The following is a 24360-nucleotide window of genomic DNA, read 5'->3' as shown; positions in this document are numbered from 1 at the left end:
TAGCAAGTAGTTTATATGTTCCACAATTCACTCATAAACATAGGGTGGATTTTTGTCTTAACTGCAACCATATAGAGTACAATTAAAACCGTGGAACAGACTAGAATAAAATGAACTCAAATTGTGTTACAGTTAATTGTGATGACCTAGTGACAAGCAATTAATAAATACTAGTAAGATAATTTTCTTAAAAAAACCAAAATTGGAGCATTTTTTATAAGAACATACTATTTTAGCATTTCTGCATTTCACAGTTCCCCTTTTACACCTTACTGTTACTTTGTGAATCTTATTAACAGGGGCGGATTTAGTGATTTTGGGGCCGTTAGCAATTCCAGCCAAAGGGCCCAAGTCCTGAAATGCACCCTTTCAACTTTTATTTAATTTTTATTTATGTAGCTGTTTTTAATATATCACTTATTCTTTTCAACATTTTAAATTAATGCAATCTCTACATTTTAAATGATTAGTTTTCTTTAAATTAATTTACATCTAAAACAATAAATATATTTTTATACATTTGACTGTTGGACTGCTGGAATTTTATATGCAAGTGCAATAATGTGGAACAAATTACCAAAAATGATCTAGGAAATAAAAGACTTAAGGAGGTTTAAAAAAAGCAATCAAAAGATGGTTGTTTGATGAGGATAATTAGTTTGCATGGTGGATGATGAGGTTTTTTAACTTATATGTTATTATATTGTAAATAGGGTGGCAGCTGAAAGGGCATCTGCTGCATGAAACATATGCTGGATAAGTTGGCGGTTCTTTCCACTGTGGTGACCCCTGATTAATAGAGGGACTAAGCCGAAAAGAAAATAAATGAATGAATAAATGAATGAATAAATATGTTTGTGAATAATTTTGTTCCTGTTTTAAATTGTGGAGGTACTGTTTGTTTTCGGAATTAGGAGTAGGAGTAGGAGTAGGAGTTTGCAGCCTACTTTGTTTTTTCAACAGAGAGGACCACAATGAAAACAAGCCAGGGCTTTATTGTGTTTTTATCCAAGACAGTTTTATTTCAAAATATGTGGGATACTTAAAAAAATGTTTCTAATTCAATTCAAAGCACTACATTATTTATAATAATGTCATATTTTATTGTATTAAATAATATTTAGTTACATTACAACTGAATTTGTTTAACTCTCACCATGCAAAATATGATAAAAAACGATGTTATACATAGTTTATAGGTATAATTTATACTTCTAGATATTTATTGGGGGATTTCCCCGGATCTGCACTACATTAATAAAACTATATACAGTTGAAAGCACAATTATTAGCCCTCCTGGGATTTTATAATTTATATATATATATATATATATATATATATATATATATATATATATATATATATATATATATTTTTTTTTTATTATTAATATTATTATATGATTAACAGAACAAGGAATTTTACTATTCTATTAGGAATTATTATATAGGAATTATATAGGATATATATATATATATATATATATATATATATATATATATATATATATATATATATATATATATATATATATATATATAAAATTTTGTTTATTTATTTATTTTTTTCAGGAGAAAGTCTTATTTGTTTTATTTTGGCTAGAATAAAAGCAGTTTTAAATTGTTTTAAAAACCAATTATAATATTTCTTTATTCAACTGTAGGCACTATATTGAATTTGTAGCCAAAAATATGCATTACTAAAATGAACAACTATTATTTGATGTGAAAGCTCTAATGTTAAAACGGTTTGCCACATATACTCCCCCTTTAGTTGTTCCTGCCTGTCAAAGAAGCCAGTCAACTTTCGGGGACGTGGCTGAAGACATCGCTCATTTCAGCACTAAGTTTGGCGGACAGCATCTCTCTTTCTCTCATTGATCTCCTCACACGCGCTGAAACTTTTTATTTCCTTTCATCTCTTTTGCTTTCCCAATCACCAAACCGAAATATGGATCATACTTTCTCCGAGGATACCGCAGTCTACGAGAACTTCACAGAGGACTGGACGTCAGATGGAGGGGAAACCGTGCATTTCATCATTCAATGCGTTATCCCGTCGGTCTACATTCTTATCATCACGGTTGGTTTACTGGGAAACATCACTCTCGTGAAAATATTTATTACTACAAGCGCAATGCGAAGTGTGCCAAACATTTTCATCTCCAGCTTGGCTGTGGGGGATCTTTTGCTTTTGGTCACTTGTGTGCCAGTGGACGCGTTCAGGTATTTCTACGAGGAGTGGATCTTCGGAACGGTGGCTTGTAAGATGATCCCGGTGATCCAGCTCACCTCGGTCGGAGTCTCCGTGTTCACTCTCACGGCACTGAGCGCGGACAGGTGAGCGAGAAAATCATGAATGAACTACAATCAGTCACATTCACTATCGCATTCTCAGAAATTAAGCGTGTGGAAGGGAACAGCAGCAGTGCCACTGAAGTGCTCATTTTGGCAGAGAGCAGTTCTTTGAAAGTGTGTCTTCTTAAAAGATTATTTGTGATCCCTAGTAGTGCAGCAAACGAGAGAGAATATAGGTTATTTTCAAGAAAGAGTTCAGATGCAAAAACGTCTAAGTGCTGTCGGAAATTTTTTTCTAAAATGAGCCTTTTCAGAAGAACAGTCTCTCATATTTATATTCAGTTATTTCACTTTAAATACAACGAAAAAACACATTGTTTGAATGAACATGAAATTAGTAATCACACACACAAGATCATGAGAAAATGCTAATTTTAGAAATTAAAAAAATGTTGCTTAGAAGAAATAATACTTACATTCTTAAACAAATCTGTTATTTTATGCCTTTTTTGGCCGTTAAATAACAAAAAAATTACTGTAAAATAAGGGACGTTAAATTACAGACATTTTCTGCCAAAATTACGGTATATTTGTGTAATTTTACATCTTTTATGGATTTTAATGGATTGTTTTTACAATTATATATATATATATATATATAAACATAAACTTATATTACCCTTACCCTAAACCAGACCATGATTTTGTATCCTGTAAAAAGATCCTGTTAGAGTGTATGGGTGTTTCCCAGTACTGGGTTGCAGTTGGAAGGGCATCTGCTGCGTAAAACATATGCTGAATAAGCTTGCAGTTCATTCTACTGTGGCGACCCCTGATAAATAAAGCGACTAAGCCGAAGGAAAATGAATGAATGGATGAAGATTCTGTTAATTACTTGCAAGACACAAAGGTATATGGGTGTTTCCCAGTACCGGGTTGTGGCTGGAAAGGCATCTGCTGCGTAAACCATATGCTTTATAAGTTAGCGGTTCATTCCGCTGTAGTGACTGCTGATAACTAAAGGGACTAAGCCAAAAGAAAATGAATGAATAAATGAAGATCACATTAATCATTTGCATGACACAAAGATGTATGGGTGTTTCCCAGTACTGGGTTGGGGCTGGAAGAGCATCTGCTGTGTTAAACATGCTGGATAAGTTGGCGGTTCATTACGCTGTGGCGACACCTGATAAATAAAGGGACTAATCTGAAGGAAATTGAATGAATGAATGAATGAATGAAGATCCTGGTAGTGATTTGCAAAACACAAAGGTGTATGGGTGTTTTCTAGTACTAGGATGTGGCTAGAAGGGCATTCACTGCGTTAAATGTATGCTGGATAAGTTGGCGGTTCATTCTGTGGTGACTCCTGATAAAGGGACTAAGGTGAAGGAAAATGAATGAAGATCATGGTAATGATTTGCAAGACACAAAGGCATGTCCTTATAAACCACCTCAACATTTTAACACCTTGGTCATGTCATTACCCTAATTTGGGTCCTAGTAAACCACATAAACCAGTACACACACAGACACTCACACATGCACACCTCATTATGTACCTGTAGCTGAGAGCGAATGCAAATCTCTTTGATATATATAGAGGAATTAATCATGATGCTGTAGATATTATACAGTTATTGGCAAACAGCCTGAAGGGGTCGAGTATCACATTTGAGTCATAGCTCAGATATATCTCTCAATAGCAAACGCAGCTCATTTCTCTGACATTACACAGAGTGATGAGGTTAGGTGAGCAAAGACTTGGGCAGATAATGAAAGATTTATCAGCCATTGTGTTTTCATACATTCTGTACACATGAAAATAGTTTTGAAGGCTGAAAGTCAGACCACTGAAATTATTATTCTCACCGCAGTGAATTTTATGAGTGAAATGCAGCATTTTGGACCAAGGCAAATTGGACCAAGGCTGCAGTAAATAACGGAGGCATCATTAAAGAGCATAAGAAAAAAAGTTCATTCAGGCAAATCAGTGCCCAGCCTAAATGAATACACCCCTCACATATATCTCTTTTATATTAATATTCTGTGTAGAATGATATACAATAATGTATTAGTTTATACACATTAGTTTAGTCAGTACCAAAGCCACATCTGGGACTAATCTAACAAAAACGAAATATCTAACGAAATAACTTAAAGTCCGTCTATTTTACTCTTTTTACAAAATGTAAGATAAGTCTTTGGTGTCTCCAAAATGTGCCTGAAAAGTTTCAGCTCAAAACACCCATCAGATCCTTTTTTATACCCTGCTGAAAATATAAAGGTTGAGGAAAAGGGAAATTGTTACTGTTTTTATAGCCTGTGCCTTTAAGTGCAAATGACCTGGTTCTCCTGGCCCACTGTTCCTACATGCATGTCTGCTTCTCCTGCCTTATGTCAGATTGGTACCGTCACAAGCTTAACTGGCGCTCTACACAACAATATCCCCAGTGTAAAATTTACTCCATTCAGAGAGTATTTGGTTCCTCTATAAATAAGGGCAAACAGGTTGGTAAAAAGTAAGGCTGCTGTTTGTGCTATTTCCTTAATGATCCTCTGCTGAGATTTTGAGAGATTCAATTTATTATATTTTAGTTGACTGAAGTCATTTGTAGTTTTGTGGGATGGGGGTTTGGGTAGGTGGTCAGTTGGGGGTGGGGGGTAAGTGTTTCCATGCCACCATTAGCAAGATGACACCCTGGGCGATCCCCCAATATTGCCCATGCCTAAATCTGCCACTGTGTCAGATAAACAGCAGTCAGTGACAGATGTTTTTGTGGTGTTTTTTTTGCACGTTTTCACATATCTTCTCTACTATGGAGACTTGTTAATATGCGCCTATCAATCAATTTGCTGGGTGGGGAAAATGTTGCAATGGATCTTAAATTCACTGGGATTTGGATCCTATTTAACATTAGGAAATGAATAGAGAGAGAGTGACTTGTGTTCATATCAGTCCAATATGACTATAGACACTATAACTACACACAGTTCTGTCCACATAGATTCCAAAAGTTGATTTTGATTCATAGGTAAACTTTAAAGGGATAGTTCAACCAAAAATAACATTTTAACCTCAGGTAGTTGTAAACCTTTAAATTATTAAAAAATACAAATTTTTTAGTAAAAATACAAATTTTTTAGTAAAAAATACTAATACTACTAATACTTCCCCTTCTTAGACTTTACAGACCTGAAACTTGCTTATAGCACTTATTCATTGTTGCTCTTGGTTGTGTAAATTGCTTCCTTGTCCTCATTTGTAAGTTGCTTTGGATAAAAGCGTCTGCTAAATGACTAAATGTAAATGTAAATGTAAATGTAAAATTATTTTGCCGGTTAAGTACATTCATTCATTTCCCTTTGGCTTATTCCCTTATTTATTTAGGTCGCCACAGCGAAATGAATCGCCGACTATTTCTGCCTTTTTTTTTTTTTTTTTGCAGTGGATGCCCTATTAGCCACAACCAATTACTGTGAAACACCCATACACTCTCGCATTCACACACCACACACACTTATACACTACAGCCAAGTTTAGTTCATCCAGTTCACTTATAATGCATGTCTTTATGCCATCATGGGGAAACATGCAAACTCCACACAGAAATGACAACTGGCCCAGCCGGGACTCGAACCAGCAACCTTCTTGCTCTGACACAACAGTGCTTACTACCCCTGTTTAATATAAAAGAAGTTATTTTGAAGAAAGCTGAAAACCTGTAATTATTGACTTCCATAGTAGGAAAAAAGGTCAAATGTTACAGGTTTGAAACATGTTTTAAATGATCTTTTCAACAGAAGATAGAATCTAATAAAGGTTTGAAACAAGGATGAGGAGAGCAAATGAAAATGATTTATTTTTGGGTCAACATTTCCTGTAAAGACAAGGTCCAAAATTAGTAGATACACATTTTGTAATATATTGTACATATTAATAATTGTAAGTTTACACGTAATTATGAAATAAAAGGTTAATAAAGAGGGAAAATCTAGAGAAAAGAAATTAGAATATACAATTTTGTTGACATTTTTAATTTAGAATTTAAATGTATTATCTTTAAGATGTTAGGTGACCACACTCTTATTTCAATTAATAGAACTGTCTAATAAAACTATTATGTTTAAATGAACAAAAATGTATTGTTTATATTTACTGAAAAATGGATGAAAACAATCATTTTCAAAAGGGGGTGAACATATTTATGCTGTGAACTGTACATACATACACATTGGGACTGTAATTCCCAATTATTTCTTTCCATAAAACCCCAACTGAAAAGTAGGAGTATCCGCAGAATGTCTGGATTACAGTGCTTTAAATCTTAAATAATGATAAAAAATGCAGTATGTAAGTTTGACACCCAGTGGTTGAATTAGGTATTGCATACCTGGATAAAAACAAACACAAGTGCAGGTTGCCAGATTGAGGACCAACAGGTGCCAGTCTGATGATCGAGTCTAAAGGCTGATTTAAACCGTGTTCTAAATAAAAGCAACGGCACGTGATAGAATGAATATTTTTACACTAAAATGAATTTGTGTCCTAACCAACACCTTAAATTGATATATTAGAAACGGGTTCTATTTCTTGCAGCTGAACAACAGAAAACTGACAACGATCACCTCAGGTACACCTCATGTGCTTTATTCAGTGTTAAATGCTAATAATGTGAGTTTGAATGCCATTTTACATGACATTTATAGCCATAATACTGACAGCAGCAGCAGAAAGTTCACCCCGGATCTTGAAAATGAAATAAACCATTTAAAATTAAACTTTAGAACAGTGACTCAAAATCAACACACATCAGTGATTCAGTATCTACATTTAATAATGCTAAAAATGTTTAATATGTATAAATTAAATTATAATCCTTATTATTTCATGAGGGAGTGCATATTCTGTGCTACTGAATTGCCTTACTTAAATTTCTGTCGTGTTTCGTCTGGTGCAAACAGACAAATCTCGTAGCTTGTTAGGATCCTGAGTTACAACGTAACCTGCTCACCTAATGTTTACGTTTGTAATATTTATATTATTTGCTAATTAATAACCTCATCTGGAACTCTGAATCTGTCTCATTTAGGAGTCTGCTACTGTCCACCAGAGGTCATATTTTAGTCACGGACGCATACTTTGAGAGCCCTATAAATGATGAATGAAATACGCGGTTTTCCACCAAGCAACTTGGGGTGCTGAAATCTAATTGGCTAAAGTGGCAGGGGGGCAAGTTAAAAAGAATCAAAATAAAGTGGTTCCAGCACATAACAAGCATTTTCAGAGCAGAATAACTGACTTCAGCATTGTTTTACAGATAAACAAGAATGTTCACTTAACATGTTTCTTCAATATCTGCGAACATATTACGGTATTTTTATGCTTTAGAAGAGTTAAAAACGTACAAACAGCACCTTTAACAGCTGTTTTCTCATTAAAAACAAGCTACATTCAATCGGCATGACTGCAAGCCTACAAAAGAGTATTAAAAATGTATTCAAGGATCTGTGGTGAAGATGAACAATCCCCTCTTCCCTTTACATACTCTATCTTATCCCTCACTGTCTTCTCAGTGCTTCAGGGCCCTGACTAAAGGTGATGACCTTTCCTAGCCCGATTTGTTGCTCTGTCTGTTCGTTGTTTGGAGCACCTGAAAGTTCATTTGTGTCACTCTGATTATGCCACCACCCTAAGGTCTGAGCAGTTCCCATTTATTGCTATCGATCTGTAGCGCTAACAGTTCCCATTCCCCAAAACCACAATCGCAATGCAAAATGTAGTCAATTGTTCAGCCACTTGCCGTAATGAATCTCCTGGACGGAGGAGTTAAGTCTAAAATGACAGATCTTAGTGTTTTGGCTGGGAGATTATTGCATCATCATCATCACACAGACAATTGTTATGAAGGCTTAATCTGATTAGGACTGACTCAACACTCACAGTCATGCGTGAAATACAGTCAAGTTCATTTGCATGTTAGTCGGCTCGTACTGTATTTTCGACTCACTCTTGTTTACTCATGGAGAAATCAAGCTGTGATTGCTGCGCTGCCCGGCTAACCCACGCCTCAGGCAGGCTGGTCTGTTTTCATTGGGAAAAAGAAAGCAAGCCCGGGGCGGTGAAACCTGGTGGAGGAGAGAAGTCGGGGTGAGGAGGCTGTCATATAACATTTCCATTTACCTTAGAGATGATGCCAGCAGAATGTCTAAAGGACAGAGTCGGATAGATCAGACTGCACCGGTTTGTCAATAGCAGAAAATAGACAATTTCCTTGGAACAAAAGCAAGCAATTTTTCCGACCATGAATTTGCTCGATTGGGTTTTTGAGTATTCTGTTTGTAGGTTTTTGCAGCTCCTGCGGAATATCTGCTCAGGAAATATCAGATTTCCTACAGGAAAGCTTTTCTTTTAGGGGAAAAAAAACAGTAACCTAGAGATGAATCATTTATGACTTTGATCATGTAGTTTTAGACTTAGCACAGATGTTTCCCTTTGGAAAGGATTTTAGGTTTAAGAGCAGTAGGAAATGTTGTATTGCGATATCTTGTAATGTATCTGTAATATTTTATTTGAAATGAATAAATGAGACTGGCAGAGTTAATTTAATATTAAGGGGAAAATCAACTGAATTTGTGAAATTTGCAGTGTTAACAGCTGGAAATCCAATAAACTGTTTATAAGGTCTTTTTAAACTCAGAGTTTCTCAGAGAAATTCAGAGAATCTCAGAATTTTGTAATTTTATTCCTAAATACCCCAATATTTGTTTATTGAATGGTGATTATGATCTTAACTTAAACTTGACTTAGTACTTCATACTGCACTAACTGCAGCCAAGAAGGTTATATTTAAAATTTGGCAAAAAGCCACATTAACAGCGGACAAAATAGTTAACTAAAAATATTGCATTGTTGGAACGTTCTACTACAGCAAGAATTAACAGAGTAAATTCCCAAACAATCAAAGTATAGTCTGAATTCATTGAAAAAATGTCTTAAAAATAACTAGATAAACTAAAGTGTATTCATTGATTGATTCATTCAATGACTCATTGATTGATTGATTCATTCATTCATTTTCCATCAGCTTAGTCATAATTAACTGTGACTCACTTACTAGTGTGTTTTTAGATTCAAATTATTCTGTTTTAACTGCACTCTATATGGGTATAGTTGAGACAAAAATCCGCCTTATGTTCATTTATTCATTTTCTGTTCATCAGGAGTTGCCACAGCGGAATGCCCTTCCAGCTGCAACTCAGTACTGGGAAACATCCATGCACACTCATTCACACACAAACACTACAGCCAATTTAATTTGTATAATTCACCTACATTGAATGCTTTTGGACTGTGAGGGACACTGGAGCACCCAGAGGAAACCCATGCATGTAAACACGGGGAGAACATGCAAACTCCACAAAGAAATCCCAACTGACCCAGCCGAGACTCAAACCAGCGACCTTCTGGCTTTGAGGCGACAGTGCAAACACTGAGCCACTGTGTCACCCTATAAAGGTTACTTCTCACCCCAAAGTTCTTTTCCTTTTTATTGTTCTTTATTTAACTTTGTATGTATTTTTTCCTGGCTTGTATAGTTGTTGCTAGCTATATATGCAGGTTTTTATTCCCATGGACAAACCCATGGAAGTGTATAGATGTTTCCCAGTGATGTGTTGCAGAAGGGCATCCACTGTGTAGAACATATGCTGGATAAGTTGGCGGTGTATTCCGCTGTGTCAACCCCAGATTAGTAAAGAGACTAAGCCAAAACGAAAATGAATGAATAAGTTACTTCATTAAAGCAATATTTAATAAATAATAATATTGATGATGATCAATTAAATATGAATAAAAATAAAATTAAAAAGGGCTGTTTTAATAATATATATCTAACAACAATTTCAATAATGTAGATAATGTAGTATATAGCATATACATTTATATATATATATATATATATATATATATATATATATATATATATATATATATATATATATATATATATATATATATATATATATATATATATAAATGTAGCACTTAAAAACAGAAGTTTACATAAGATATCAGAATATGTAATTTTGGAGCATAAAGCTATAGTCCAGCACAAAAATTGTAACAATATACACCTTCTAAAAATGTCAAACTATGTCATAGAAATTCAAAAATAAAGATACAAAATCTGTCATTGTGACACCACCTTTTCAAAACGTCAACTTTTGTACCATTGAGGTGGACATTAGTACCTTCAGAGTACACTTCTGTACTTTTAAGGTTCTGTAAGGCACATTGTACTTTTTAGGTATTAATATGTCCCTTTAAGAAGCTGTAAGGAACAAAACTGTACTTTAAAAAAAAAATATTGTACCTTTATTTTTGACAGTGTAACCACCAAGCGGCAACCTCCCGCTCTCTCTCAGGAAGCCAATACGGAAGTAACTGAAACTGCAATTCATCCGAAATTCCGCTAGTCCTGGCCGCCCCTGGCTCCAAAACAGAGCAAATTTCAATTGAGCCCACTGTTAGAATGGCCAACTTTACAGCAGAAAAAAAGGTGTTTACAGCCTGGTACAAAAAAAGATTTTGGTTAAAACAGCTAATATTACCCTTCATGACAACTGTGAGGGGGGTGAATTTTTTTATAACTCATCCGTTTCCTTTGTATTAAGTTATATTAAGTTTGCATAATTAAGGGAGTGGCCACTTGAGTGACAGCTAGGTCTAGTTGGTCGCCGTCACGTCACCTCAGCTGAATCCGGCAGATTAGCCACTGAACTCGGCATATTTATCGTATTTCTGTGTTGTTTTATGTGGCTTTACACAGTCAACTGCCTTTTGGACTTGTTTCCTACAATTACTGGATGGCATGGCATGCTGAGAGCACTTAATTGAGCTCACAAACCATTCACGTGGCCTCCGTTTCCCATGTGAGTAAAGTTATATACTTATATACCATCTCTATACATGTATTTGTTTTATTTAAGATCATTTATCGTTTAAATTTATATTTAGAGCTGTAATGCACTTTAGAATCTGACAAATTGATTAGCTGTAGGCTCCAGAACAGTCATCTGAAGCGTTGTCATACAGTGTTATGCTGGATTTCATCAATAGTCTTACATTAACTAACACAGACTATATCTGAAGTGTTTGGGAGTAATTCGCATTTTCCTCCTGTTGAAAAACGTCATAAGAACAATGTTTAGTGGCTCAAAACACTTTATTGATATAGTATACAACCAAGCACAAGTGGTCAGAATACAAACGAGTCACAGGTGATAAAGTATTAAGCGTTCTCCCAAAGCAAAGTGTGTCTGAACCAGGTCCAAGCTAAATGCTAGCAGGTGTCTGTAGCTCCGCTCACTCTCCGCCTCTTTGCCCTTGTTTGGTATCCCGCCGTGTGTGTGTGATGACGCGCGAACAAAATGGCGACGGTTGGCCACGCCTACTTGTGGCTTCTTTTGCGCTCTTTAGAAACCTATGGGTGACGTCACGGATACTACGTCCATATATTTTACAGTCTATGGTAACCACAGTCAGCTGTCTTTTTTTCCCTCTTAGAAAAAATAAAATAAAATAAAATAAACACAAAAATAATAACAATAACAATCATGATGCCGCAGTGGGTAGCATGATTGCCTCACAGCAAGAAGGTTGCTGGTTTGAGTCCCAGCTTGGTCATTTGACGTTTCTGTGTGCATGTTCTCCCCATGTTCGTGTGGGTTTCCTCCGGGTGTTTCGGTTTCCCCCACAGTCCAAAGACATGCGCTATAGGTTAATTTAATATGCTAAATTGGCCATAGCGTATTTTTTGTAAATGTAAGAGTGTTTTCATACTGAGCTAAAAAGAAAATGAATGAATAAATAATAATAATAATAATAATAATAATAATAATAATAATAATAATAATAATAATAATAATAATAATAATTCCTTACATTCATATAGTGCTTTTCTGGACATTCAAAAGGCTTTACACATTTTTTGGAGAATCTCCATATCCACCACCAGTGTGCAACATCCACCTGGATGACACAATGGCAACCAAATCGCACCAGACCGCACACCAAAAACCAGGGGCCTCATGTACGAAGACTTGCGTTGAATTCATACTAAAACATTGTGTGTGCACAAAGCTGTAAGTGTGCGTAGGCAGTAAAAAAATATTCAGTAGGCAGCATATTCTCTTTGCATATCCAACTTAACATGAGACTGAGTGCACGTGCACGAGCGCAAAACCCCTCCCTGCCTCCTTCCCTAATAAATATGATAATGACTCTATTTTGGCAAAACCAAACTAAAAAGTATTGGCAAAAGCAAGCAAAAAGAGAAACTTTGAACAGAATGTGAATTGGAGGTGCTCCTTTCGGAGGTAGGCCAGAGAAAAACTGTGTTATTTGCAAGTTTGTTCTCTAGAATTATTAGCAAAAGAAATAAAAATTGAGTGCGAGAGTTTAGCTGACGTGGTTAAAGCAGTAGGGTCTGAAAATCGTACTGTGAGTGAATAAAAAAAAAAAATTGTCCGATGTAAAGGGTTTAAAATTTTGTAGTGTCTATTTAGGCTAAGTGCAAATAGCACACCTTGTTGGAATAAGCTAGTTGAATGATTCCCACCCATAAACGTTGGATTGACAGAGACAACATAAATAAAGAGAGCTGCAACCAGCAGCGTGAGTGGCGTAGCTCGTAAAGCACAAGGCAACATGTTTTGACACGTTTGATCATGAACCCGGTTCGAAACTAACGTCTAATGAACTTATTCTTCTTTGTTCCCAATTACATATCAGATTTAGCCTACTCTTCATCACGAGGAAGACAAGTAGGAATCATTAATAAGTGTGTGTATTACGTTAAGTGCATTTGAGCATCACATATTATTTGCACATTTATTAAATGGAAATGCAAAGTTTTTGTGCGTACGAAGCGTTGATACACGAGGCCCCAGCTGATTGGTGGAGAGGAGACAGAGTGATGAAGCCAATTATGATATGGGAATGGTTAGGAGGCCATGATTGACAGAGGCCATGCAGGGGGCAAATTTGCCCAAAATGCTGGGGTTTTACTCTGTTTTAAAGGACTTTTAACAACCACAGAGAGTCATAATAATAATAATAACAATAATAATAATAATAATAATATATTAAATTAAATTAGCAGTATATATACACATATATAACCTGTGTAAAATGTATTAGGATGTATCTCTGCATGACAAAATACAGCTGCAGTTTTATTATCATGCAACAGTTGTGCAGTGAAGCTGAATAAAAATGGAGATGTTACAGATGAAACGCCTAATCTCGAAACTGTTGTTTCATTAATAACAAATCTAGTATAAACAAGCACGCGTCCCGGTGTGAACAATCCATAAACCTCAGTCAGCGCAGAATCAAATCTGACTTCAGATAAGAACCCACAGCGTTTTCCCCCCAAAGCGATGATAAATTGATGATAAACAAGGCAATTTTCTCTTTCATCCATCCTCACTTCGGATAAAAGGCATTGCAATCTGTGTGCTGATAATTCTTCACATGTGTTTCTCTTAGACACAAAGCTATTGTGAATCCCATGGACATCCAGTCGTCCAGCGCGGTGTTCTGGACCTGCTTGAAGGCTATCACTATATGGGTGGTTTCGGTGCTGCTGGCCATCCCTGAGGCGGTTTTCTCACAGGTGGTTCATATGCCAGACAAGAACACGACGTTCACCGCCTGCGTGCCATATCCGCTGTCCAACGAGATGCATCCTAAGATTCACTCCATTATGATATTCCTGGTCTACTTCCTCATCCCTCTGAGCATTATATCTGTTTACTACTACCACATCGCCAGGACACTTATCAAGAGTGCTCACGATATGCCAGGTGAGATTAGCGAGCACTCAAAAAGACAGGTAAGAGCTTCCAGGGGATGAGCGTAAAGCTTATACTGCATGCATGAATGCCAATCTTCTGTGTTTGTCAAAACAAATTCTTCACGGGCGGTTGTGTATTTTCCTTCTATCATGGGAAGGATCACGATATCCACTTCTTTTTCTACGCTGCATGATGCTGTATGTCAATTGTGAGAGTAGCTTCTGTTCAACTGTAAAAGATTGTGTGTTATTTTAATGCAATAAGCATTTAAAAAACTAGGTGCAATGAAGTGACAAATTACTTTCAAGTATATCATAATTAACCTTGACAATCTTGATCATTACTGCAGCCATATACACTAAAAAAACTGATTTACACACACACACATAATATATATATATATATATATATATATATATATATATATATATATATATATATATATATATATATATATATTTAAGATAACAGGTTCCAATTGACCCTTCGATAAGCCCCGCCATTCTTAGTTACTGTTGTTACACCTGTCAAGCTTCCGTGCCTGGCACATCTAATACAATATGTATGTGCTGGTGTCAGACATTCCCAGGGAAATAATTAGTCATTTTTGGCTAACAGGTGAGATATTCAAGAAAGCCAGAAAAAAAAGGACTGCAGTATGCATTACAGGGGTAGATTCACGACATAATGTGCAACTGATTAGCAAATAATTTAATCAAACTTAAAGCTAGGTTGGCCTAGCCGCCTCATACGCTGACCATTCAACAGCTTAGTTCACGCCAGAGGTGTGGACTCGAGTCATGTGACTTAGACTCGAGTCATGAATTTGATGACTTTAGACTCAACTTGACAAAATGTAAAAAGACCTGCAACTCAACTTGGACTTGAACATAAATGACTCGTGACTCATGAAAAAGCCCAAGTATGTTGACATGGACCGCTCCCTCTCTCTCTCTCTCTGTTTATGTGTGCGTGTCTGTGTGACAGAAAGCATGCGCGCATTCGGCACGACATCCAATCAAAGCATGGTAGATTGTTTTGTTTCGACAGCGTCCAACGTGTCTACTATGAGCCGCCGGAGTGGACAAAAGTCAAGCGAACGCAGAGAGAACGAGCCAATACTTTTTGGTTTCAGTGCCTAAATCAATAAAGTAATTGACCCTTTAAATGATTCTGCCTAAATAAAAGATGCTACCACAGTTTACCACACTAAACAGGACAGAACAAAGCAATATTGTCCATTGACTTGCCTCACGAAACACCAAAACACATTTTTTGAGCTGTTGACAGTCGTATATGTGTCCCACACTGCACTGAAAAAAATTATTCAAAGATAATTCCTTGGATTTACTCAATTTTTTTACGTTAAGTGGTTGTAAACAATTTAATTGCGTTGAATTTAAACAAACAAATTAAGTTGAACATTATTCAATTTAATTTGATTGTTTAAATTCAACACAAATAAATTGTTTGCAACAGTTCTGCATGCAACACTTTTTTCAGTGTGCTAAAAACACTATTAGGACACCTATATTTCACTAAAAAGTGTAAATTGGTTGTTTTTGCGTTATTTCAAGCAAATTCGTACTTCCGGTTTGAAACGAATTTTTGAAGCTGCGTCATGGTCATGACATAATAGCCTGTATTCCAGCATGCAGACTGGGCGTCTGTGCCAGAGTGTGTCTTATTACGTCTTACAGTGTGATGCATTAATGCATGAGTAAGGCTTGGTTCAAACCAATCAGCGCGCTCTATTGTGCAACTTCATTAATATTCATTAGTGTCACAGTGTTTACAGGACAGAGACGCCACATTGTGTTGGCAAAACAAGCGTGAAGTGTTGCTTTTATAGTTTGCTGCCGTTAAGTTTTGTTTTCATTTTCTCTCTGTGAGAGCTCATCTGGAGTCACGTGTGGATTAGCAGTGTACGCGACGCTCGACAACAATAACTTACGTGTCTAAGGAGGATTATTGTTTACCTGAGAGCTGTTCTCATCTGCAAACGCTGAGATCAGGATTCGCTTGTAGTATTCTCTTCATAAAGATGCGGCTCTAGTTGCTGGTGATTGTCCTGTCTCTACAGATTTGGTAAGTGAGCGACCAGTGCTCTTTGTTTATTCAGTTTGTTCGTATCGAACTAAGTTAACTATTGCACCGAGTGTAAACATGTTAGCACCACAACCAAACTTTAAACTTGTGTAGGGTTTTTACCGTATTTTGTGACCGGAATAACACACATGGCTTTCTGACACTACCTGCCGTGTGCATCTAAGTTTCCGGGAAATACGGAGGGTTTTTTTCTCTCATTCGCCGTGCGGTATCAAACATTGCATTTAAAATACACGCTTAGAGCAGTTCCTCGAATCAAATATCTTGTTTGTCGCGAGGGGAATGAATGAATTCCCTGAATCAAAGAGCCAAACTGCAGTTAAAGTCCAACATTTAATAATTTGGCAAATAATTCGACTACAGATGTCCATGTAGGTTAAACACCATCACTTTCTCCTGTGTGTGTATTTTGACTCTGAAACTCGCGCGCCTAAATAGACACTCCCACACCCTCCCACTTTAGTTCCTCCAACACTCCCCCCTAAACAGAGCTGGACACGCCCACTTTTCTGACTTTTTCCAAAGTAGAGGTGTGAAAACACCCTGCTGAAACGAGGGGGTTTCATGGCCCTTTAAGCTTAAATTTCCTAGTAAACCAAATGAACCTAGTTGAGCTTTTTATTGCACATTCATCTGAATACTAGGTTCTTGCAAAATAACTACTAAAATATCGGCATCATGAAAAAGAAATGATTAGAACACAAAATGGGTTTAAAAATGTGTTGGAAAAAAATCTTCTCTACATTAAATGGCACTTTTTAGAAATGGCATGTTTTTTAGATTTTTAGAAAATACATTTCAGGAGAGCTAATTATTTTGATTGCAACTGTAGGAATATATTATGTAACATACTATCTGACAAAACTCCTGCAAGTCCTGCAAGATTTCTTTCTTTGCCATTCCAGATGACTTTATTATAAGTTATTTGAGTCATTGCAGAGATGTATAGATGCAGTCCTCCAAGCTTATAGGAGTCATATACATTATTAATTCTTTTTCCACTGCACCATGACTTTATATTCTATACTGTACATTCTTTCTGTTAAGTGACAAGACTATTGTCTAGGCAAAGTCAGACCTTACTGTCCTAATTAAATAATGAAAAAAATCAAGGCATGATCATATTTTATTTTGGTAATATAAGAGTAATCTAGAGGCCTTTGCCTTTCACATAAGCCACTTCTGTTACCAAATGATCAACTAGAAGTCAAGTTATTATTTGTTGTTCCTAAAACATGGATGAGAAACAAGACTTTTGTCAGAGAGTGTAAGTTGTTGTAATAAAGAAAAGTGTTACTCAGGTATTTCTGTCATTGGAAATGTTTCACACAGTAAACATTTTAAAGCATTAGTGTAAAAAACAAACCTGGAAAGAGAAATGGAGACTGAGGTACATTAAACTACATTATAGCAGGATATCATTCAGCAAATAAAAAGCATATGTTGTCTTTTTAATGTTGTTACAGTGGAAAATTAACACTGAAATAATCAGCAGGGAAAAGAGCTCTGACAAAAGCTACAAATGTTGGACAAAAGATAGCATTGTTCTCTCACACCTCATTCAGTCAAACTAACGCATATAAATTTTGTTGTAAAGCAAGATTATTAGATAAAAATAGTTGTTTCAGCCTTTTAAATGGAAACTTCCTAAAGTTCCTCTCATAATCCTAAACTTAGTCTCGTTAAAGGTAGATAATTGTGAACATTAAGGAGCTGCTATTAACATTAATGATTTTGAATGGACACGATTGTATACTTTGGCTCTGGTTTCCAGATAATGTTTATAGTGTGTATAGTGAGCAATTGTACTGAGTGCAGATTTTGGAGACAGTCTGTCCGTCTATTTATCCAGTAGAAACAGCCTGATCTCACTAGAAAACGTAAGCATTTTACCTTTTGCCAGTTTAGTGGCTAATTTGTACGATTCGAGTTCAGTCATACGAAATTTTACTAATTTAAAAAGGAGGCGTGGCTCCTAACCCCATCCCTTGACCCAACCATCATTGGGGGATGAGCAAATCGTACTAAATTGTACGAATTATATCGTATGAATTCATCCGAATTGGCCACTAAATCAAAAAGTTCAAAATTGTCTGCGCTGTTTGGACTGAAGTCTGTTGCAATTGGTTAAGTGCATTTAGTGCAAGATGGAGAGAAATGCCCACCACAGCTTATCAACAATATTGAAGTAGTGAGTGCAGAGTGTATGTGTGAGCATACCTGCCAACACTCTCCTTTTTACCGAAAGTCTCCCATATTTCAGACCCATCTCCCGACACCCTCCCGTTTTGTTATTTCTCCCGGAAAATTCCAGTAATGCTACAGAGTTCTTCTTCATTGCTACTGTGTTTGTGGGCGAGGCCAGGGGTTTGTGCGCACAACAAATGGGCAGGGCTTAAGTTCTCTATCCACATCACGCCGGAATGGCTAAAGACTCATTATCAAGACAATTAATTTGAAATATGATGAGTCGTCTTTTGTAGATTAATCAAAAGTTTTAAACACGGCACACTTTCAGATTTAAGCCTTAGCTGGATAACTCACTTCATTTAGAGCTGTGCTACACACTACATGGAAGGTCATTTTCAAAAACCCATAATAGGGCCTCTTTAATATTTTAGGGCAGCAGGTTTATTCATGGCGGTATGGTGGCTCAGTGGCTAGCACGTATGAATGAGAGTGTATGGGTGTTTCCCAATATTGGGTTGTGGCTGGAAGGGCATTCACTGTGTAAAACATATGCCGGAATAGTTGGCGGTTCATTCTGCTGTGTAGAAAATAAATCAAAGAATGAGGTTTACTCACTTCAAAGTTATATAATTGCTTTTTACAGTGTAAAGCAATGAATAATAATATTTGAAAATTTACACCCAATATACTTAAATTGCTTTATAATAATAATGAAAATTCTTTACATTTACATAGCACTTTTCTGGGTACTCAAAGCGCTTTACACATTTTTTGGGGAGGGATCTACTCATCCATCCACCATTATTCTAAACTTGTATGTATTTCCTTTTTCACAAAACAAGTTTCCATTGACATCTATAGCACTGGAACAAAAAAAATATATATATGGAAGTCAATGGCTGCTACTTTGCAATTTTCTTCAAAATATCTTAATCTTTGTTTAAAAAATGTGAGCAAATCATGGCTAAAGTTGACATTTTTGGGTGAACCTACCCCTTTAAAAGTGGACGTAGGCTATGAAATACCACAGGAAGTATTGTATTGTATCCTTTTCATGATTCCACTGAAACTCAGGAACTGAAGATAGGCCTTCATACTTCAGAACAAAACAGAACCCTAACTCATCATTTACTATTAAAATTTCAATTAGCAGTAACAGCTGTTCTAAATGTTATGGCCCTTTAACACTGATCTAAGACCAGAATCTTTCTCAGAGAGCCAAACTGTAAACATTTAAAGAGAAAGCATCAAATGAGACTCTGCTGAACTGAGGAACACCATTCATGAAATGCTCCCTTGATAGATTTTTAGAGACAGGATACTTAATCTTTCACTAGGCTGTGAATCATCAGTTAACCATTGTGCCAGGGGTCCTTAAGGATGACAGATATTCTTGTTAATATTCTCTTTTAGCAGCTGTTTCAAGGCAGCAAACATCCTCTGCTCCCTCTTGCCCTTGATAACACAGTATATCATCCTGGGTGAAGATTACAGCAGGTCTTATCTCCCTTGGTTATGAGTAATTATGCATTTTATGAGACTAAATAACATGGTTTTGCTCATCCATCTATCATTCCTTTCTCTGAACAGTATTAGACACATCTTTTGTGTTGCACTGTACATACAGTTGAAGTGAGAATTATTAGCCTCCTTCAAATTTTTTTCTTTTTAAAATATTTCCAAAATGATCTTTAACAGAGCAAGGAAATTTTCACAGTATGTCTGATAATATTTATTCTTCTGGAGAAAGTCTTATTTGTTTTATTTTGGCTAGAATAAAAGCAGTTTTTATATATAAAAAAAAAAAAAAACATTTTAATGACAAAAATATTAGACCCTAATAAGCTAATTAAGCTAAATGTCACATTAAGCTGTATAGAAGTGTCCTGAAAAATATCTACTACAATGTTATTTACTGACATCATGGCAAAGATCTCAGGAACCGTCTGATTTAAAAATAACAAGAAATACATTTCAGTAATTCCTCACCCTCACGTCATTCCAGTCTTTGTGATTTTTTTTTTTCTGTTGAATACATAAGATATATTTAAAGTAAATACACTTGCGGGCACAAGTTCATATTATTAAATGCTGTTTAAAGAAGTCTTTTATTCATAACTGTCATTTTTATTGCAAATAAATGCTTAAAATAAAATACATTTACTGAAACTACTTACCAATGACTGGCAAATCCAAAGAACCAAAGATAACTTTGAAACAGCAATATTGTGAACTATTTTTAACAATTCAAAACAAGCACCTTTTTTTTGTAAATATATTTTTTAAAATGTTATTTGTTACTCTGATGACAAAGAGTTTTTAGGATTTCGTTTTTATTGATTTAGGATTTGAGAAAACAAACTTCACAATTTCTACTATAATACTTCTATTTATCAAGGATGCATATAATTGATCAAAACCAAAAATAAAGTCATTTATAATACTACAAAAATACTTAATATTATTTTCAATAGGTGCCTTTTTAATATATATGAAACATAATTTGACTGTGGTGGTTTAAATGGATGATATACCCAAAAAAGAAAATACTGTCAAATCATTTACTCCGCCTTCACTTGTGCAAAACCTATTTGAGTTGAACACAAAATAGTTCTGAATCTGCTTGTTTCTGAGACCCACTGACTTCCATAGTATTTTTTCTCCTCCTATGTAAGTTGACAGGTACCAACAACCAGCAATGATCAAAAACTCTTCTTTTGTGTTTTACACACACATAAAAAAAGAAACTTATATAGATTTAAAACCACATGAGGGTGAATAAATAGAGAGATGATTTTAAATTTTAAATGAACTATCCATTTAAGCTGAAATGAAATGGTAGGTAGTACATAACCACAAGTTTAAGGAAAACACCAAAAATGCTGTATTATGGATGCCTGGCCAGTATTTGGCAATGGCACATTGTAAAGAAACTCTAGTAATACCAATGCAGGTCATCACAATTATTCACAAAATCAAGTTTTTTTTGTAGTTTACATGGAAAAAAATAACTATATTAATGATAAAAAAGTGAATCTGGACCCCAAAACTCTTTTAAGTGTAATTTTTATCTTCAGATGCCAAATAAATAAGATTTTTTTTTTTTTGTATACTTATACTTACCTATACTTATACTTACCTATACTGTTAAGATATGACAATTTTTAGCAGAGATACAACTTTTAAAATATGTGGAATCTGAGGGTTAGAAAACAAATACTGAGAAAATTACCTTTAAAGTGACCCAAGTAAAGTGCTTATGACTTATCAAAAATAGCATTGATATAATAACAGTAGGACATTTAATCATGCTTAATTAATATTCCAATGATTTTTGGCATGAAAGAAAACCAATTATTTTGACCCATACAATGTATTTTTGGTTCTTGCCAAAAATATACCGATGCAACATAATACTTCACAGTGCTCAGCGCATATGAGTACACCCCATTTTGAAAATAAATATTTTTATCCATTTCTCAAGGTAATATATGTTGGTGCATTTGAACAAAACAGACGTATTAAACAGATATATTTATTAAAATAATATTTTAATCACAGAACATCTTTAAAATGGAAAGATAATACATTTAAATTCATGCAAAATATTGCATAAAAAGTACAAACTAAAACATTTCAACAAAATTGTATTTATTTTTGTTTCTTATGATTTTTGCTATTTTTGAAAATGTTATTTAATATTTTTCTGTAACATATAAATTTGGGCTACACATTTTTAAACCACTATTGTAAGGTATTTTGTTAGATGAGCTCCAGATTTGGCTTCAGTAATGGCTAAACTAATGTATGTGCACAAACATATAGTAAAGCATCCTATAGAAAATATTGATTTAAATGAGAGGTTTGTATATGTTGAGCACTGTATATATAAAAAAAGTCATGGTACAGGCTCACGAATGTGCTCTTTGAGACAGATTTTTAAAAGTTAGACTTTTGAGGCACCCAAAAGACAATTGTCAATTAAATAAACAGCCAAAACATGTAGAAAAAAACATAAGAACTACAAGAACTAAATTTTATTCCTTATAAAACTTAATTCCAGCAACTGACAACAATCAATTACCAAGTACAACCTCATTCTAAAGGGCAGTGTTTCACAAAGCTATTCCTGAAGGTAAACCAACAGTAAACAATTTCAACCTCTCCCTAATTAAACACACCTAAATCAACTCATAAGAACATCAGAAGAGACTCCAAAACCTGAAGTTAATGAATCAGATAAGGGACACATCCAATATATGTACTGTTGGTGCGCCTCTAGGAGCAAAGTAGGGAAACACTGCTAAAGAGTATGTGCTCCTGAACTTGCATGCATGTTTATTGACTTTTTTTCTCAACTAAAATGCACCTATTGAGTTTTCTTTCTCTCTCTTTTTTTTTCTCTTCTCAGACGGAAACGAGGAAGCGTCTGGCCAAGATTGTTCTGGTATTCGTGGGCCTCTTTGCCCTGTGCTGGTTCCCCAACCACGTTCTCTACATGTACCGCTCATTCAACTATCGGCAGATCGACTCCTCGCTGTCACACCTCATCATCACGCTTGTGGCACGCGTGCTGAGCTTCTCCAGCTCCTGCGTCAACCCGTTTGCCTTGTATCTGCTGAGCGAGAGCTTCCGACGCCACTTCAACAACCAGCTGCTGTGTAGACAACGCAAATACCAAGAGCGCAACACTAGCTACCTCCAGAGCACCTCTGCCATCCGCATGACCTCCATCCGGAAGAGCACACCTGCCGTCGCCAACGGCCATGGCCAAAAACAAGGAGTCTGCATTTAGCATCTGTTCAGAAAAGGGTTGGTGACACACGTTTGGGTTGGTAACTGGAAATAAAACAAGCGCTTATTGAAGGGAATACAAAAGGATGACTGTTTGTTTTGATTACTGTAAATATTGCATGTGTGTTTCTTTTTTTTTTTTCAACGGATGCAGCATTGCTTGAGCCGAAGAATGAATTTAGCGTCCCCACCCAAAACATTATGCTTATTGTAATCTGAAAAGGAGTGGATATCCGGCCCTAATTTTATTTCACATCAAACAAAGCACAATTTCTGCTTATTTAAAATATCAGATGTGTCTAAAATATCGGACTGTTATTGCATAATGTTTGATTTTCAGCTCATATTTTCTTTATTATGCAGTCAAATGATGAAAAATCTACTTTAACTGATGGAAAGTGCACTTAATACAGGCAATGAATGTTTGGTAAAGATATCTTGATTTCACAAGAGTATTATAGGGATACCATTTATGTCATTTACATCGTATTCTATGTTACAGAAGAAGACAATATATTCACAGTATATTCAATCTAGGAGCTCTTTCCTGTGAAGGTTAATGTCTATCGATAGAATAGACAGGTCTCATACTCAAGGGTAAACCGTGGTGATTAGATTAATTTTTGCATAAATAGATTAGGATTCAACGTGAATATCATTTTCTCAGGGCAAGTGCTCCTATAGCGTCCCACATATGGGTCATAAGAATGCCAAGATCTTCCAATAATATCCAGCTGCAGACCCGCAGACCCACACACGTTTCAGGCACACACAATCCAGCACACACAATCTAGGCAAATATATGGTTATGACGGATGTTCATTTTATTAATGTCTTCTCGGACATTGTCATCAGTATATTTTTATATATATTGTTAATGAATAGTGTACCCAATAAACAACAGTGTACACTATTTCACAAATATGGCGATCGAGACCAGCGGATAGGGAACATTGTTTCCATTTGCCATTCAATAAAATACACGGAACAGTTATTATTATTATTTTTTTTTAATCAGTCATCATAGATGATCAGTCATTACTTATCTGACACAGTTAATGTAGCAGATACTCGTTTGCTGGTCTTGTTAAAACATTTTTCAGAGAT

At 35.6% G+C, this 24360-nt stretch overlaps 2 protein-coding genes across 50 annotated transcripts in view; one reads left to right on the top strand and one right to left on the bottom strand.

Moving 5' to 3' along the window:
* Window positions 1-24360, bottom strand: part of gje1a (gap junction protein epsilon 1a) — a 372471-nt gene that overhangs the window by 9613 nt on the left and 338498 nt on the right. For 9 of the 49 annotated variants that reach the window (XM_087296750.1, XM_087296739.1, XM_087296748.1 and 6 more), the window contains one exon: window positions 8310-8427. The exons of 30 other annotated variants lie outside the window; for them this stretch is intronic. The gene's annotated coding sequence lies outside the window, so the exon portion shown is untranslated. Of the gene's footprint in view, window positions 1-8309; window positions 8428-10673; window positions 10789-21982; window positions 23299-24360 lie in introns of those variants that run through there. 10 more of the 49 variants (XM_087296745.1, XM_087296744.1, XM_087296763.1 and 7 more) reach the window with 5 other exon arrangements.
* Window positions 1793-23925, top strand: nmbr (neuromedin B receptor). The gene is made up of 3 exons (XM_087298551.1): window positions 1793-2340; window positions 13853-14198; window positions 22871-23925. The coding sequence occupies exons 1-3, from the start codon at window positions 1952-1954 to the stop codon at window positions 23252-23254; spliced, it is 1119 nt and encodes a 372-aa protein (XP_087154677.1). The 5' UTR covers window positions 1793-1951; the 3' UTR covers window positions 23255-23925.

This window comes from Danio rerio, chromosome 20 (genome assembly GCF_052040795.2).
Source record: "Danio rerio strain M-AB ecotype USA chromosome 20, GRCz13ab, whole genome shotgun sequence".
Taxonomy (NCBI): Eukaryota; Metazoa; Chordata; class Actinopteri; order Cypriniformes; family Danionidae; genus Danio; species Danio rerio.
This window is presented reverse-complemented; position numbering and strand designations above follow the sequence as displayed.

Excerpts from the sequence above, each read along its gene's own strand:
- nmbr (XM_087298551.1), top strand. The coding sequence starts at position 1,952 with ATGGATCATACTTTCTCCGAGGATACCGCAGTCTACGAGAACTTCACA. Across the intron at positions 2,341-13,852 it reads ACGGCACTGAGCGCGGACAG|ACACAAAGCTATTGTGAATC; the intron begins GTGAGCGAGAAA and ends TGTTTCTCTTAG. Across the intron at positions 14,199-22,870 it reads GCGAGCACTCAAAAAGACAG|ACGGAAACGAGGAAGCGTCT; the intron begins GTAAGAGCTTCC and ends TTCTCTTCTCAG.